The 14,171-nt window shown below is 33.6% G+C and overlaps 1 protein-coding gene across 3 annotated transcripts in view; it reads left to right on the top strand.

Moving 5' to 3' along the window:
* CDH19 (cadherin 19) overlaps positions 1-11,034 on the top strand; it is a 50,268-nt gene extending 39,234 nt beyond the window's left edge. The window contains exons 9-11 of one of the 3 annotated variants that reach the window (XR_004345395.1): positions 4,560-4,674; positions 6,737-6,960; positions 9,887-11,034. Coding sequence is in view for 2 of the 3 variants with exons in the window: in XM_032602781.1 (XP_032458672.1) it covers positions 4,560-4,674; positions 6,709-6,960; positions 9,887-10,377 (858 nt within the window). In the remaining variant the exon portion in view is untranslated. Of the gene's footprint in view, positions 1-4,559; positions 4,675-6,708; positions 6,961-9,886 lie in introns of all 3 variants that reach the window. The other 2 variants (XM_032602781.1, XM_032602782.1) reach the window with 2 other exon arrangements.
* Positions 11,035-14,171: the final 3,137 nt, after the last annotated feature.

Raw genomic sequence — 14,171 nt, forward strand, 5'->3', positions numbered from 1 at the left:
ATGACGTGGCATGTTCCAAGTGTCAATGAAATATTTGTTAAATGGATACATTTGGGATATTAATTAGATATTTTCATAATTTAATTTTAAATTTATATATGATGATGTTATGTGAACTTATAAAGACTGATTAAAATTTAATTTGTCAAAGGAAAAAAAAATAAATATGTTGAGATAAAAATCTAATAACGTATAATTTGTAACAGAATATGGGTAGATTTCTACAAGTTAATGGCAAAACATTGCAATGTCTACGGCTTTTATATACATCTAGTAAAATTTTGTGAAAACTTATTTTTTTAAAACAGAGTAGCTCTGCCCCTGTCTAGGACCAAAATATTAGAATATCATGAGCATCTCAACATTTTTCCCCTAAAAACATTCTAAACAAAGAAAGAAAACAGACTACAGACTCAATTATCTTGTCGCTCTATTATGTTATTAATTAGCACTTTGACCTTTTGAACAGGTGTTCAACAACCTTTTTGAATTCTATAGATTTATTTTGTCAAACAGATCTGATTTGGAATCTGATTTGGAAGTACTATAAGAAGTGACGGTCTTAACTAGATAAGCAATTTTGATAAGATTTTAAAAATCCTTCCACATATTCATTTACTGCAACTCCTACTTTTTGGTTAATTAATATAGCTTGCATTGAGAGAAATTATTTATTAAGCACATTTCAAGGAATTAATAATTTACATCAATTGATACTCAGTAGCTGTGTATTGATTTATAGTTTATAATTCAATTTATAGTTCATAATAATTCAAAAATGTGTTCCTCAACTAACCTTGGAAGTAGGTTTCACTGATATCTGCCTTTAGAGGTAAGGAAACAGACTCAATTGAGTTGTTTGCTCCAAATCACAGTATATAACACTTGCTTATTGACTAGCTTTCAAAAAATTGCATGTCTAACAAAGGCCATACCTATAGTTTGTGGAGAAATGAGTATTGGACTGATTTAAAATCAGGCTATTTAATCTGGGAATGACATTTTAGTAAGCTGGTCCATGGGTGCCTCTTAAAAAAAAAAAAGCCATAATGAAAGGTAATTAATAGAAGGAAAATGATTATATGTCTTCCTTGATTATCTTTATCTTACAATTTTATTTGTCAATTATATCTAAATAAAGTTGAAAAAAGGCTCTGGGGGGCACATATACTACTCATATTTCACACCAGCTGTTGCATCAGCTTACATTCAAATTCTGACCCTGCAATTTTACCTACCTAAGATATATAACTGACTTGAAGCTTAATATAAGAAAATATGAAGTTGGGACAATGATAAGTTTTATCCCACAAGATTGTTGCAAAGATCAGCTATGGTAATATATAGAACAAACCCCAGCCAATAGGTAAGTTCTCAGTGAAAGGTGGTTATTGTTAGGTTCTCTATGCTTACAAAGTATATTTCCATTGTAGACTTCAAAGTAGTATAGACAGGAAATCACATGTACTGTGTCAGAGGGAAATTGGACAAAATTCTGCCCAGAGAGCAAAAAGAAATGAAAAGGCTACAGTTTCAGAATTTGTCAAACACAGCTGTTCTTTGTATGAGCTTTGCATTTTGATTTCTTTGCTTCTCTCATAAATGTATAAGGCCAGAGATAGGCTCCAGGTAAGTAGATATAAGTATATAGTTTAGAAATCTAACCAATGCAACAAATAGGGATTTTCCTTAGAATTTTATTTGAAAATTAAAATGAAAAACTTTCCATTGTTATATTAAAATAAAAAATCAATATCCTCACTCAAGACTTGAAGGTAAGGCTTCCCTGATGGCGCAGTGGTTGAGAGTCCGCCTGCCGATGCAGGGGACATGGGTTCATGCCCCGGTCCGGGAAGATCCCACATGCCACGGAGTGGCTGGGCCCGTGAGCCATGGCTGCTAAGTCTGTGCTTCCGGAGCCTGTGCTCCACAACGGGAGGAGAGGCCACAGCAGTGAGAGGCTCGTGTACCGCAAAAAAAAAAAAAAAGACTTGAAGGTATATCAATGTTGACCCCTTTTTAGAGATTTGCGTTTTCAAGAAAAATATATGTTCGAGGTTGGTTCAATAGAATTAATGATACCCACTATGTGACTGATTCTATTATATCAGTGGGTTCCTATTTTTGTAAAGTGGTGGAACCCAATAAAACATATGGAAACCCAGTTTACAAAGCGATGTATAAGTGGAGGTATGTTCACTGAAAAAGGCAGGAGAAACCTGTACATATTCCATTTACCTATACATATGTATAAGGTAGTTTGGTTTTTAACATCTTTATTGGGATATAATTGCTTTACAATGGTGTGTTAGTTTCTGCTTTATAAGAAAGTGAATCAGTTATACATATACATATGTTCCCATATCTCTTCCCTCTTGCGTCTCCCTCCCTCCCACCCTCCCTATCCCACCCCTCCAGGCGGTCACAAAGCACCTAGCTGATCTCCCTGTGCTATGCGGCTGCTTCCCACTAGCTATCTACCTTACGTTTGGTAGTGTATATATGTCCATGCCTCTCTCTCGCTTTGTCACAGCTCACCCTGGTAGTTTGGTTTTTAAAGTATTTAAAAATATATACAAAGTCAAAATCTCTCTAGTGTTCTTGAGCCTTCATACAGGAAGGGAAAACATTTTCAACATTTAGTCAGAGGCATGTGTCTAAAACAGTCCTTGTCTAAACATCAAGGCTGCATATGCCAACAAGATTAACGTGATTTTTTTTTACAATTTGCTATCCATCTTAATTGAGCAAATATATATATAACAGGATTACTCACAGTGTTCAGGACACCATCCTATGCAAATCCCAACAAGACAATGTTTTCCCGAAGAAAACACGTAAAAATGTGTACTGCTTATATGACAAGCACTTTGACAAGCTAAGACATTGAATCCTAAAAATGAATCCTAAAAGTTAAGTATTAGTATCTCCATTTAAAAAAAAATGTTATTGGAGCATAGTTGATTTACAATGTTGTGTTAGTTTCAGGTGTACAGCAAAGTGAATCGTCTGGCGGTCCAGTGGTTAAGAATTCGTGCTTCCAGTGGAGGGGGCACAGGCTTGATCCCTAGTTAGGGATCTAAGATCCCACAAGCAAGACGTGCGATGCGGGCAAAAAAATTAAAAATTTAAAAAAAAAAAAAGTATCTCCAGTTTTTAAGCTTAGAAAATTAAGTGGTAAAGGCAGAATTCAGAGTATCAGACTTCCAAGTCCTTGCCCTTTGCCCTGGCTATACAAAATCTTATAATAACCCAGAATAAAATAATTATCCTCATACGATGAACATTTATTATTGTAGGCATGAATTGAATAAAAGTGTTTTCTTTTATTAGATTATTTAATTAACACTACATGATTATGATTTAATTAAGAATGTGTTATGAGGGAAAAGATAAATCAATGTAGAGAAATAATGTACAAATTGCATTAGTTTCACAAGGTTCTTTATGCATGTGGGGAGATACCCTTTGAAGTGTAACATTATAAATTATGGGTCTGTCATCTTGTAACTAAGGATATTTTTGTTTGACACATTGTTAAAAGCACTTTCATTCTAGAAAATTCAAAACAATAACTTCTATAGTCAATTTACTTTAATTTCCAGAATTAATCACAATCTCATTATTTGATCTTGACAGCACATCCCTTTTTTGACAATAATTAACTACTTGACTGACACTTTCATGTCTTGAAAGCAAAGAACTAATTGTCGTTTGTTCATAGTTGCATTATTTCACTTTTTTATGATCTGAGATAGAGAGAGGGATTTATTTGATGTGGAACACTTTTCCTATAATCTTTGTGGGTCAAGGAAATCATGTACATTGCCCCTAAGCTTTAAATGCATTACTTCCTCCAATCAATTTAAAAGCTCATTACTTTAGCAAATACTCTAGTAAGACAATAAGCTTACCACAGCTATGCTGTCAATATAAGCAGGAAATATATAACTTCAGCAAATCATAATGGTTGGTATTCAGATAAGAAAGGGAGAAGGAAAAAAGGAAGGAGGGGAGAAATCCAGGCAGGAAGGATGGGAGGATGTTTTCTAACGAACTTAGCTTATGGAAATCTTCTCCTCTGTTAACAAGAGTTTATTTATTATGTAATATTAAAATGTTCTTTTGAAAGGAGCAAGTAAACATATATATATATATATATATATATATTTTTTTTTTTTTTTTTTTTTTTTTTCTGTACGCGGGCCTCTCACTGCTGTGGCCTCTCACGTTGACGCACAGGCTCAGCGGCCATGGCTCACGGGCCTAGCCGCTCTGCGGAATGTGGGGTCTTCCCGGACCGGGGCACGAACCCATGTCCCCTGCATCGGCAGGCGGACTCTCAATCACTGCGCCACCAGGGAAGCCCCAAGTAAACATATTTTTAACCTGAAAAAATATTTTCATATTCTCCACCAGTTTGAGATATCCTCTGCAATATCCATAAAGATTTTGGTAAAGCAATTTTAATAAAAGCTAATAATAAGAAGAATATAATAATGATAATGATCATTTTTCTGAATAATAATATAAAAAACGTATCCCCTATTTTTTTCTAGGTGATTCAGACCATCAGTGCAGTGGATAGAGATGAATCCATAGAAGATCACCACTTTTACTTTAATGTATCTGTGGTAGAAAATAACTCAAGTTTTACAATCATAGATAATCAAGGTAATGCCATTCACTCATAATAACTTTCTATCCATTCTTCTTTGAGAATCTTGTTTAATTTTAAGGAAATTTGTAATATTACTTTTTATACTATACCTGAAATATGATAATGTTGAGAAATAAAGCAAGGAGTGGCAATGGAAATTGGAAACAAAACTCAAAGTAGTGTCCTAGGAATATCATTTCCCCATTTCCCACTGGATTTCTTTAAATTAGAAGCACTTTTTCAAGTCGTCATTGGCTATAGGCCCCTGTAAAGTCTGAATGACCTTGCAAATATAATTGCAGTTCTGACACCATGGTTCCTTTCACGTCTTCACATAACTCAAACTTCAACCCATGTCTGGGGAAGAAAATGATATATAATCATGTTAGCTTGATTGATTGAAAGATATTTGGAGTCATTAATTAGGAGCTATAAGTATTTGGAATTGGCTTAAGACTATGCTTTTTCCTTCAAAACGAAGTGATTATATCAGCCTGAGAACAAAATGTTCTGAAGGATTTTGTACAGAGGGACAGAATTCCTTTTCCTTCCATATAGAAGGGGAATAACTTTTTACAAAGCCACTCTGTTCTTTTTTCCTTCACTTCAGTAAAATATTTTTTTGTCATTACATGGATTTCTATTCTAATTTTGCTTCATATCTCAAAGATATGAAACACCGTAGGATTCATTACTCAAGCATCTATAACCAAACACCTGCAGCTGTCCTTCCTTACAACTGAGTTTAAGCTCCATATAAGGGGAGATCTGTTATGGGAGAATAAATGCAGACACGTTCTTTTCCTTTTGCCTTTGTCAAATTCCCCAGTGAAGGAAACTCAAATAGATTTAGGATTTAAAAAATGCAAATATTAATATAAGAAATAAGCTGTGGGTTAGATTTGTTTATGTAAATATAAAATAAGTTGGACAAAATAAATATATTGAACGTAAAGAGAATAATTGATTTGGTTTAATGTTTGCAGTTACAAGGAATTTAATGAAATACATACCAAAAATATATAAACTCTCTCACCTCTTCAATCTGCCTAGTGAATAAAATTACAAGAGTTTTATAGACTTCAAGAGCATGATGGAGAATTAGTTTTTAAAAGGTGATTTGGGAAAAGTCATAAGTAGGCGTACATTTCAAAAGACTTCCATTTATTTGCATTTGCCTATTTCAAAGTCTTCCATTTATATGTTTCCATTTATTTGTTTGTGTCTTCTAAAATTTGTTTGATTGCCACAGAAAATATTTCAGGGAATGCCACTACCAAAAATCAAAGTCAAGTCGGGGGGAAACACTAGTACTGAGACACAATAAACTGCACTGGAAAAGAGTATTTAGAATATTTTGGGATTGAGGGAGAAGCAATTTCAAATGTGTTGAAGTATATATTGTTTACTTTTGTTAATTTTTTGAATGTTCTGTCTAGGTGAATTAATCAGTACTACCAAGGTTTAACGATTCTCTGAAATTTAAGTAGAAAATGGGTTAATAGTGTCAAAGTGAAATGAAACATTCTAATAGAATCTTTTACACCAAGTAAAATGAATTCTTTTGTCTTATTAGTAAATACATTATTTGAGATCACTTGCTGTGATAGGGAGATGACTTGAAAACCTTGTGTATTTATGGTATTTGTGAAAATAATGAGTTTCTACTAGAAAAAACACTGTCGTGAGTATTTAACCCGAATGAAACTGATACTGTCATTATAAAGTTAATGCTAATACCCCCTATTTACTATTATATCTAATTAAAATGCTGTTTTCTTTTCTGTGTTCCACATGTACATTTCATATATTTATCAAAAAACATTTTGGAACTGATTCATATACTTTATCTAATTTTTAAATTGGGATTTAGGCAATGTCAAAATCAATAATGACTTTTTGAGTTGATCTCTTGTCTTTTTTATCAGAAATTTGCTCTTCCCTATTTGAACTTATTTGATCTCTACACTGCTGCCTCTAGTACATTTAACTGGTATGAATTTCTTTTGTATTATTGAAAAAATCATGCACATGGATTTTTGTTTTAGATAACACAGCTGTAATTTTGACTAATAGAACTGGTTTCAGCCTTCAAGAAGAGCCTGTCTTCTACATATCCATCCTAATTGCTGACAATGGAATCCCATCACTTACAAGCACAAACACCCTTACCATACATGTCTGTGCCTGTGATGACACTGGTAGCACGCAGACCTGCAGTAATAAAGATCTTATGCTTTCCATGGGATTCAGGACAGAAGTCATAATTGCTATTCTGATATGCATTATGATAATATGTGGTAAGTTGTGTGAACTGAGCATATCTTCATTTATTGACAGTAACATGATAAATATAGAAAAGAGTTAATTCCATTATAATGGTATGTGTGGTCTTGTGTGTGTGTCTGCATTTAATTGCCCTTCTTAATGTGTTACAATTCTAAAATCAAGTGGAGTGAATGAAAAATAGAGTGAATATGCACTTCAGGTTGAAAATAGATGATCCTTGAATTCTATGAGTATATGAGTATACCTGTGCCCATCCTTTTAAGAGTGTTTTGGACACACACATTGCAACATATGTAGCAATATAAAAATTAGTAATAATAATGATGAGATTCCATTGAGTGCTTATTATACTCCAGGAGAGTGTCCTAAGTGCTTTACAGAAATTATGCAGTTTGATCCTCAAGATAACCTTAAGAAGTGGCGACTATTATCACCTTCATTGCATAGATGAAGAAAGTGAAATTCCAAGAGTTATATGGTTTACAAAGAGTCATGCAGCTAGTAAATGAAGTGCTAATATTCCATAACACACCTCTATCCAACATGATACTGCAGCTCACTGAAGCCTAGGAGCATTGAGGAAGTAAATGTTAAGATGAAAAAATGTAAAAGAGAGGGTCTTACTTAAAGTGCTAAACACAAAAGAAATAGTAAAATAGCTCCACCTGTTTTTGTTTGTTTTTGTTGCTGCTGTTGTTTTCACAAGGAGATAAGTTATTCTCATTTTACGGATGAGGCAAATGAGGCCCCAAATGTTTTAGCCAGGCTTTCAAAACTACATGCATCTAGCAAAACATTTTCCCTTTCTTTAACATACCAGTATATATAATCTAAACCCTTCTCTTGCTTTCCCTCATAACTTCATGTCAAAGCCAACACAACTTTACAGAGTGTTGACAGCAATGGCATCAGCCATGGGTTCTGGAATCCCAAACTCACTGCTCAAAGGGACATACAAAATGTTTCAGGATTTGCTTTGCCTTCACTCTTCTCGTCTGTCTCAAAGCTTTCCTCTTTTACCATTCCTCTTTTACCATTCAAAGTTACCCTTCATTTCTACCTAGCTTCAGTTTTTCAAAATTATTTTTAATGATCTTTGATCATGAAACTGAATTTAGAGCTACATAGCTAGATATCAGAAGCAAGAAGTAGTAAAAACAGTATAATGTTTGCAGGATGCAAGTACTAAGTTACTCACTGGTACAGAACTAAACCTAGTCCCGAGACCCTGCAAGTAAATACCAACGGCAGCCTCACAGTCAAGGACACGAGTAATACTGAGAAGGTGGGAAATCAGGGTAAACCAGTAGTCAGCAGTTTCCTGTGAAAGTTTCAAGAATACGCTCTTCAATTTTCATAGATTGAAAAAGTATTTATTAGATCCCTTTCTATTTCAACCATATACCTCTGCTGTGTTAAAGTACAGTGCCAGGATTCAAACATGATGGCCTTATTTCAAGAACACTATTTCAATTTCTTTAAATGTAAAATTTATATAAAATATGGCCTAATGTATTTCTCTTTGTGATAATATTAATAACATTACTTCCTGTTTCAATTCTTATAGATGAAATGCTGTACAGCTACATAAGATCCAAGATTGTGTAAGGATTGGCTATCCATGAAACACACAGAAACACACACATATACACACGCACTTTTCTTTAAAATTTAAAAATTTTAAAAAGCATTCTGAAATTGTTCTATTTCTACACAATGCTAAAATTATCTTATATAGTTGATCGATGTGGACATACCAGTGTTATGTTTCAGAAACCTGATAGGTTTGGAATTTCTGAAATTAATATAGTATAACAAAGCATGGATTCTGAACCAACTTTCTGGTTTTGAATGCCAGCTTTTTGTTTCCTAGCTGTGTGACTCTGGGTATGTGACTTAATCTCTCTGCACTTCAGTTTCCTTATCTTTAATAGAGAATTATAATAAAATACGGGTATCATAACTAATCAATGAATAAATGTAAAGCTTTCAGAAAAATGACTGGTACATACTTTGTAGTCAATAAACATTAACTTAGAAAATAATTATGCCACAGAATTTGTCTCAATGGCGAAAAACAAATCAGTTCTGTGTACTTAACTTCCACTAACATGGATCATTGGTTACCGAGATTGGCAGATGCATATAGATTCTGCTTTGTTCCATTTTCAATATATAAGAAAAATATAAAATTTTTAATCTTAAATTGATCATCATAAACAATTCACTATATATATATATATATATATATATATTTTTTTTTTTTTTTTTTTTGCTGTACACGGGCCTCTCACTGCCGCGGCCTCTCCCGTCACAGAGCACAGGCTCCGGACTCGCAGGCCCAGCGGCCACGGCTCACGGGCCCAGCCGCTCTGCGGCACGCGGGATCCTCCGGTACCGGGGCACAAACCTGTGTCCCCTGCATCAGCAGGCGGACTCTCAACCACGGCGCCACCAGGGAAGCCCAATTCGCTATATTTTTATGATGTTTTTCTACTTTAAACCATCAGCCAGAAAGATTGTTATACTTCCTTGTCATTCTGCAAGTCCCTTCAGTAAATTTTCAATAGCAAATATATCTTTTTGTCTTATAATCAGAAAATCGAAGCTTATGTCTTGAGCTTGTAACAGAAGCAAGAATTATATAGTTTATTATAAATAACAATATTTAACAATATCTTATATAATATATTATGACATAATATTTATTAAATAGTACATTATATATTTATGTATAATATAGAATATTGTAGCATACAATATTTAATAATGTGTTTAGTATAAATATATAACATACTAATATATGATATTTATTATATATTATATATTTATAAAATAATAGTAATATTATGGGTAATATGAAGCATATGTATTTATAATATATAATATTGTATTATATTTGTGTTAATTAATGTTCTTGTATGCTCTCTTTGACAGGGTTTATTTTTTTGAACCTAGGTCTGAAACAACGAAGGAAACAGACTCTATTTCCTGAGAAAGGTGAAGATTTCAGAGAGAATATATTCAGATATGATGATGAAGGTGGCGGAGAGGAGGATACAGAGGCATTTGACATAGTGGAGCTGCAGGGTGGCACAGTCATGCAGGAACGCAAGACTCGGAGAGCCACCAGGGTAGAAATTCGGAGCCTGTACAGGCAGTCTTTGCAGGTTGGCCCAGATAGTGCCGTATTCAGGAAATTCATTCTAGAAAAGCTCGAAGAGGCTAACACTGATCCCTGTGCCCCTCCTTTTGACTCCCTCCAGACCTATGCTTTTGAGGGGACAGGGTCCTTAGCTGGATCCCTGAGCTCTTTAGGGTCAGCAGTCTTTGATCAGGATGAAAACTATGATTACCTTAATGAATTGGGACCTCGCTTTAAAAGATTAGCATGCATGTTTGGTTCGGCTATGCAGTCAAATAATTAGGGCTTTTTTATTAATAAATGTTTTTAAATGCTAATGTGTATTTGCGCAAACTGGTAGTCTCTCGGTAAAGAGTTGTATACTCCAGTTCTTGGGAAAAAGGAAAAGACCCAATTTGTAATGTTTTCTGATATTCTTGGGGTAAATATCCCATGGTTATTTCAAGCTACCCATCCATTGTCACTGACTGCAGGTATGGGGAAGTGAAGCTAACAGTCAGCTCTCGGGTGCCAAGGCAGGCCAGCTCTAGTGTGCCCCTGAAATACTCCTCTGACATTTTTCCAATACCATCCAATACAAATTCTCAAAATTTTTGAAAGTTTAATGTGAAAAGGGCCCTGATCTAGATTGTCTTAATGTTATTTCATTTATCCATTTTTAAAATCTTACAAAGTAAGAGTGAAGAGTTTATGTGTGTTAAGCTCCCGATACTCTACAGAGATAAACACCTAGGAGAATCTCGGTGGTTATATACATCTTTTAAAAACTGTTTCTTTTCTATGAATAAGCAAGCTTCTGACTGAGAGTCTATGATTCATTCTAGTTTGATATTTTAAAAATGTCATCAAGACCACATTTTAAAACTGATTTCAAATTTAGACAGATGCTTTGTATCTGTTAATTACTCAAAGATATAGTGTAAATTTGTATTCTCTTTGATATTACAGCTTTATATAAAAAAAGGGACATAGACTTTGTTTAGGAGATTTTCATATGTTATTTTCTTATGTATCCAAAATACATCTTTATCATGTCACAATACTATGATAAAACACATATCAACATTTACTGAACATTAAATTTGAACTTTAAGAAAATGGTAGAAAGTGTGAAATTTTTTTAATTTTAGTTTTTGATTTCTAATTTTATTGCTACTAAAAATAATATAAATGAAAGGAATACTGGATTCAAACTGGAGTTATTATTCATCCTAAATGTTACGATCAGCTGCCCTGCTCTTACCATGCACAAAATAAAACATGATAAAATTCTCAGCATTTCCTTTTTTATTAAGAGATTAGACTATAACTGATTCTTCTGTGTCATTTTTTTTATTATGGAATATAAAATTAAGAACAATAGTTACTTTTATGAAGAACATTATGAAGGAAGTATGCTAAGCTGCTGGACATAAAGCTTTAAGGTAACATTAGGTAGTAAGATAATAAAACACTTTAATTTTAATCAACCTTGTAAGAATGATTCTCAATTATTCTATCCAAATCAAAGTGGAATTCAAAATTCACAGGTTGAACAGAAAGAAAGTAGTGAATACTGTGTCCTCAAAATAGCTTTAGGTGTTCATTTTTTATTAATAGCATGTGAAACTGAGCTGAACCAAATTGACCATATATGTTCTAATCAAGTACTTCAAATAATTTTGAGATAAAGTTGGAGTAGTTCAATAGCTACAAGATAATTTTTCTCTGTACTTTAAGACAATACCATCCATACCATGTAATAGAAGAGAATTTTTTCATCAGTATCAATCAGGTGCCATTATGTCAGCAACACAGATATCACCATTTTACAAAAGCCTGAGAAAATCAGACTTGAAATACAACAATTTAGGAAGATATTAAATGTAGTAGAGAGGACATAAGCTGTAGTAACTCCTGGTATATTCATATCGTTATTTACTTAGGGAAAAGTAAGAACAGTAAACAAAAGAAAATTCAAAAATAAAGTAAAAACTTGCAGGTAAAAAAATGTATGGGTTGAGAGAACATTCATATTCCTATCATATGGACATAAAAATTTAAAGAGTATAGTTAGGGAAATTTTCATGAATTATTCCATGAATGGCTGTACCCTGTATTTAGAAAATAGTGCTATATAATCTTGGTTGAACTGGAATGTATGATAAACAGCAGATGAAACAATCCATGGAAAATAGATTAGAAAAAAAGAAATAGGGTCTTCTGAGGCTTGCAGTTAGTTCAGTCATGAATGAAAGCCTTATAAACAACTTATCAACTTGGATGAACACCTTATAAAAATGCGGTATCTGCATCACTAAGTTTAGTGTTTGAGTCCAGTGGCACTAAGAAGATGTGTTAAAATAAATTCTGGTTTAGTTAATGATAGGATTTTCAATCATAGGGTACATAGGAAAAGAGATTCAGGGCTGGATACATATTTGCTAGTCTAGAAAGTGTCCTTTTAAACTATATCAAGAAAATACTATCTGATTCTAGTAGAGAAGTTGCAATTTTCTAGAAGTTATACTTGGTAATATTTCAATAACTATTTTAACCTTTTTATCTAGTCACACAGCTGTTGCAAGAACACAGCTGTATCCTAAGCTAAAGACATGACATTAAGGTCTCATTTTTGTAAATTTTAATAAAGGTAAATCAATGCGAGGATATTTATGAAATAGCACAGCTTCGCATTAATACCTGCACTACTTAAACAGCCACCCTTCATTAACTTACAGGTTTATGTGTAAGTCTTAAATTACTAGTGGTTGAAACAGGAAAATATTGAAATCCTTTATAGGGATCAGAAAATGTTAGCAATAATAGTTGTTCACTAAGCACATAGCTTGAGCCTATCAGATCTGAGTTTGAATTAGTTCACTTTTATTTAAATAATTGTGTGAACTTTATCGAACTGTCTAATCTTTCCATATCTGAGGTTGTGATCAGTAAAACGAGGTCTAATGTATATATTTCACACGATTGTTGTGAAGAATAAGTAAAACAGGAAGCACATGTAGTACCAGACAAAACGCAAGAGTTCAATAAATACCAGCCCAGCATCGTAACAGCTGACCTTATTCTGCTGGAATGCACAGATCCCTTTCTTTTCTAGCACTGAGTGATCCCAAGGGCTTCACAGCACATTTGAAATATAAATCAGTTTTCTGACCTGACATACAAGGTCATATTATCCTGTGTCTACTTATCTCTGTGTGCTCTGACCTCTTCTAATGCCATGCTCTAGGCCTGAAGCAATCTTCCTCCAAACATTTCTATTTTTCATTCCCTCACTTCATTCAAGTCCGTGATCAATTGCAACTTCCTCAGAAAGGCGTACCGGACCACTCTCTCCCACTGTGTCCCTTGCTCTGCCTTTCTTTGCATCAAATCACTCAGCTACTTTGTAGCAAGTACATTATATATATGTTACTTGTTATTGCCTTTATCCTTTATTAGAATGTAAACTCTGTCGGACTTTTTCATTTGTTCTTGTCTAAAATTGTTTCTAGCACATGGTATGTGACCAATTAATATTTCTTAAATGAATGTAATAATGAATCCCAATCTATTTTACTTGGTCCTGTATAGAAGGGCTATATTGACATTGTTGAATATTAATGTGAAATTAATGTATTTTTCTAACCAGGTTAGCACTGGGTAGTTCTGGGTTACAATAAGATTTTTCAAAATCTTTCTAGAAATTATATGAATTTGGTATTTTAACTTGTTTGTACTTATTGATATCATTTCCTGCTGTGGGGAAAGGTAATAATGTTATACTGTTTAGTCAAAACACATCCTTTGATGATTGCTGTAGAAGTTCTCATATGAATAAGTTCCCATGAAGTGTGATGAATAGGAAAACATTTGCGATGCATGAGAATTCTATGCTTCATGTTTTAGAATACAATTTGGTAACAAATGCATTGTTAAGCTCACAGGGCTACACAAAACCTACAAGGTAGCTTCATGTTTTTTATATGATATAAATAGGCATTAGATATCAAGTACATTAAAAGCTGGAAATAAATGTAGAAAAGGATTATGTGGCTTTTACATATCCAATTACGTCTGTCTTATATATCTATGTAC

The sequence above is a fragment of the Phocoena sinus genome, chromosome 14 (assembly GCF_008692025.1).
Source record: "Phocoena sinus isolate mPhoSin1 chromosome 14, mPhoSin1.pri, whole genome shotgun sequence".
Taxonomy (NCBI): Eukaryota; Metazoa; Chordata; class Mammalia; order Artiodactyla; family Phocoenidae; genus Phocoena; species Phocoena sinus.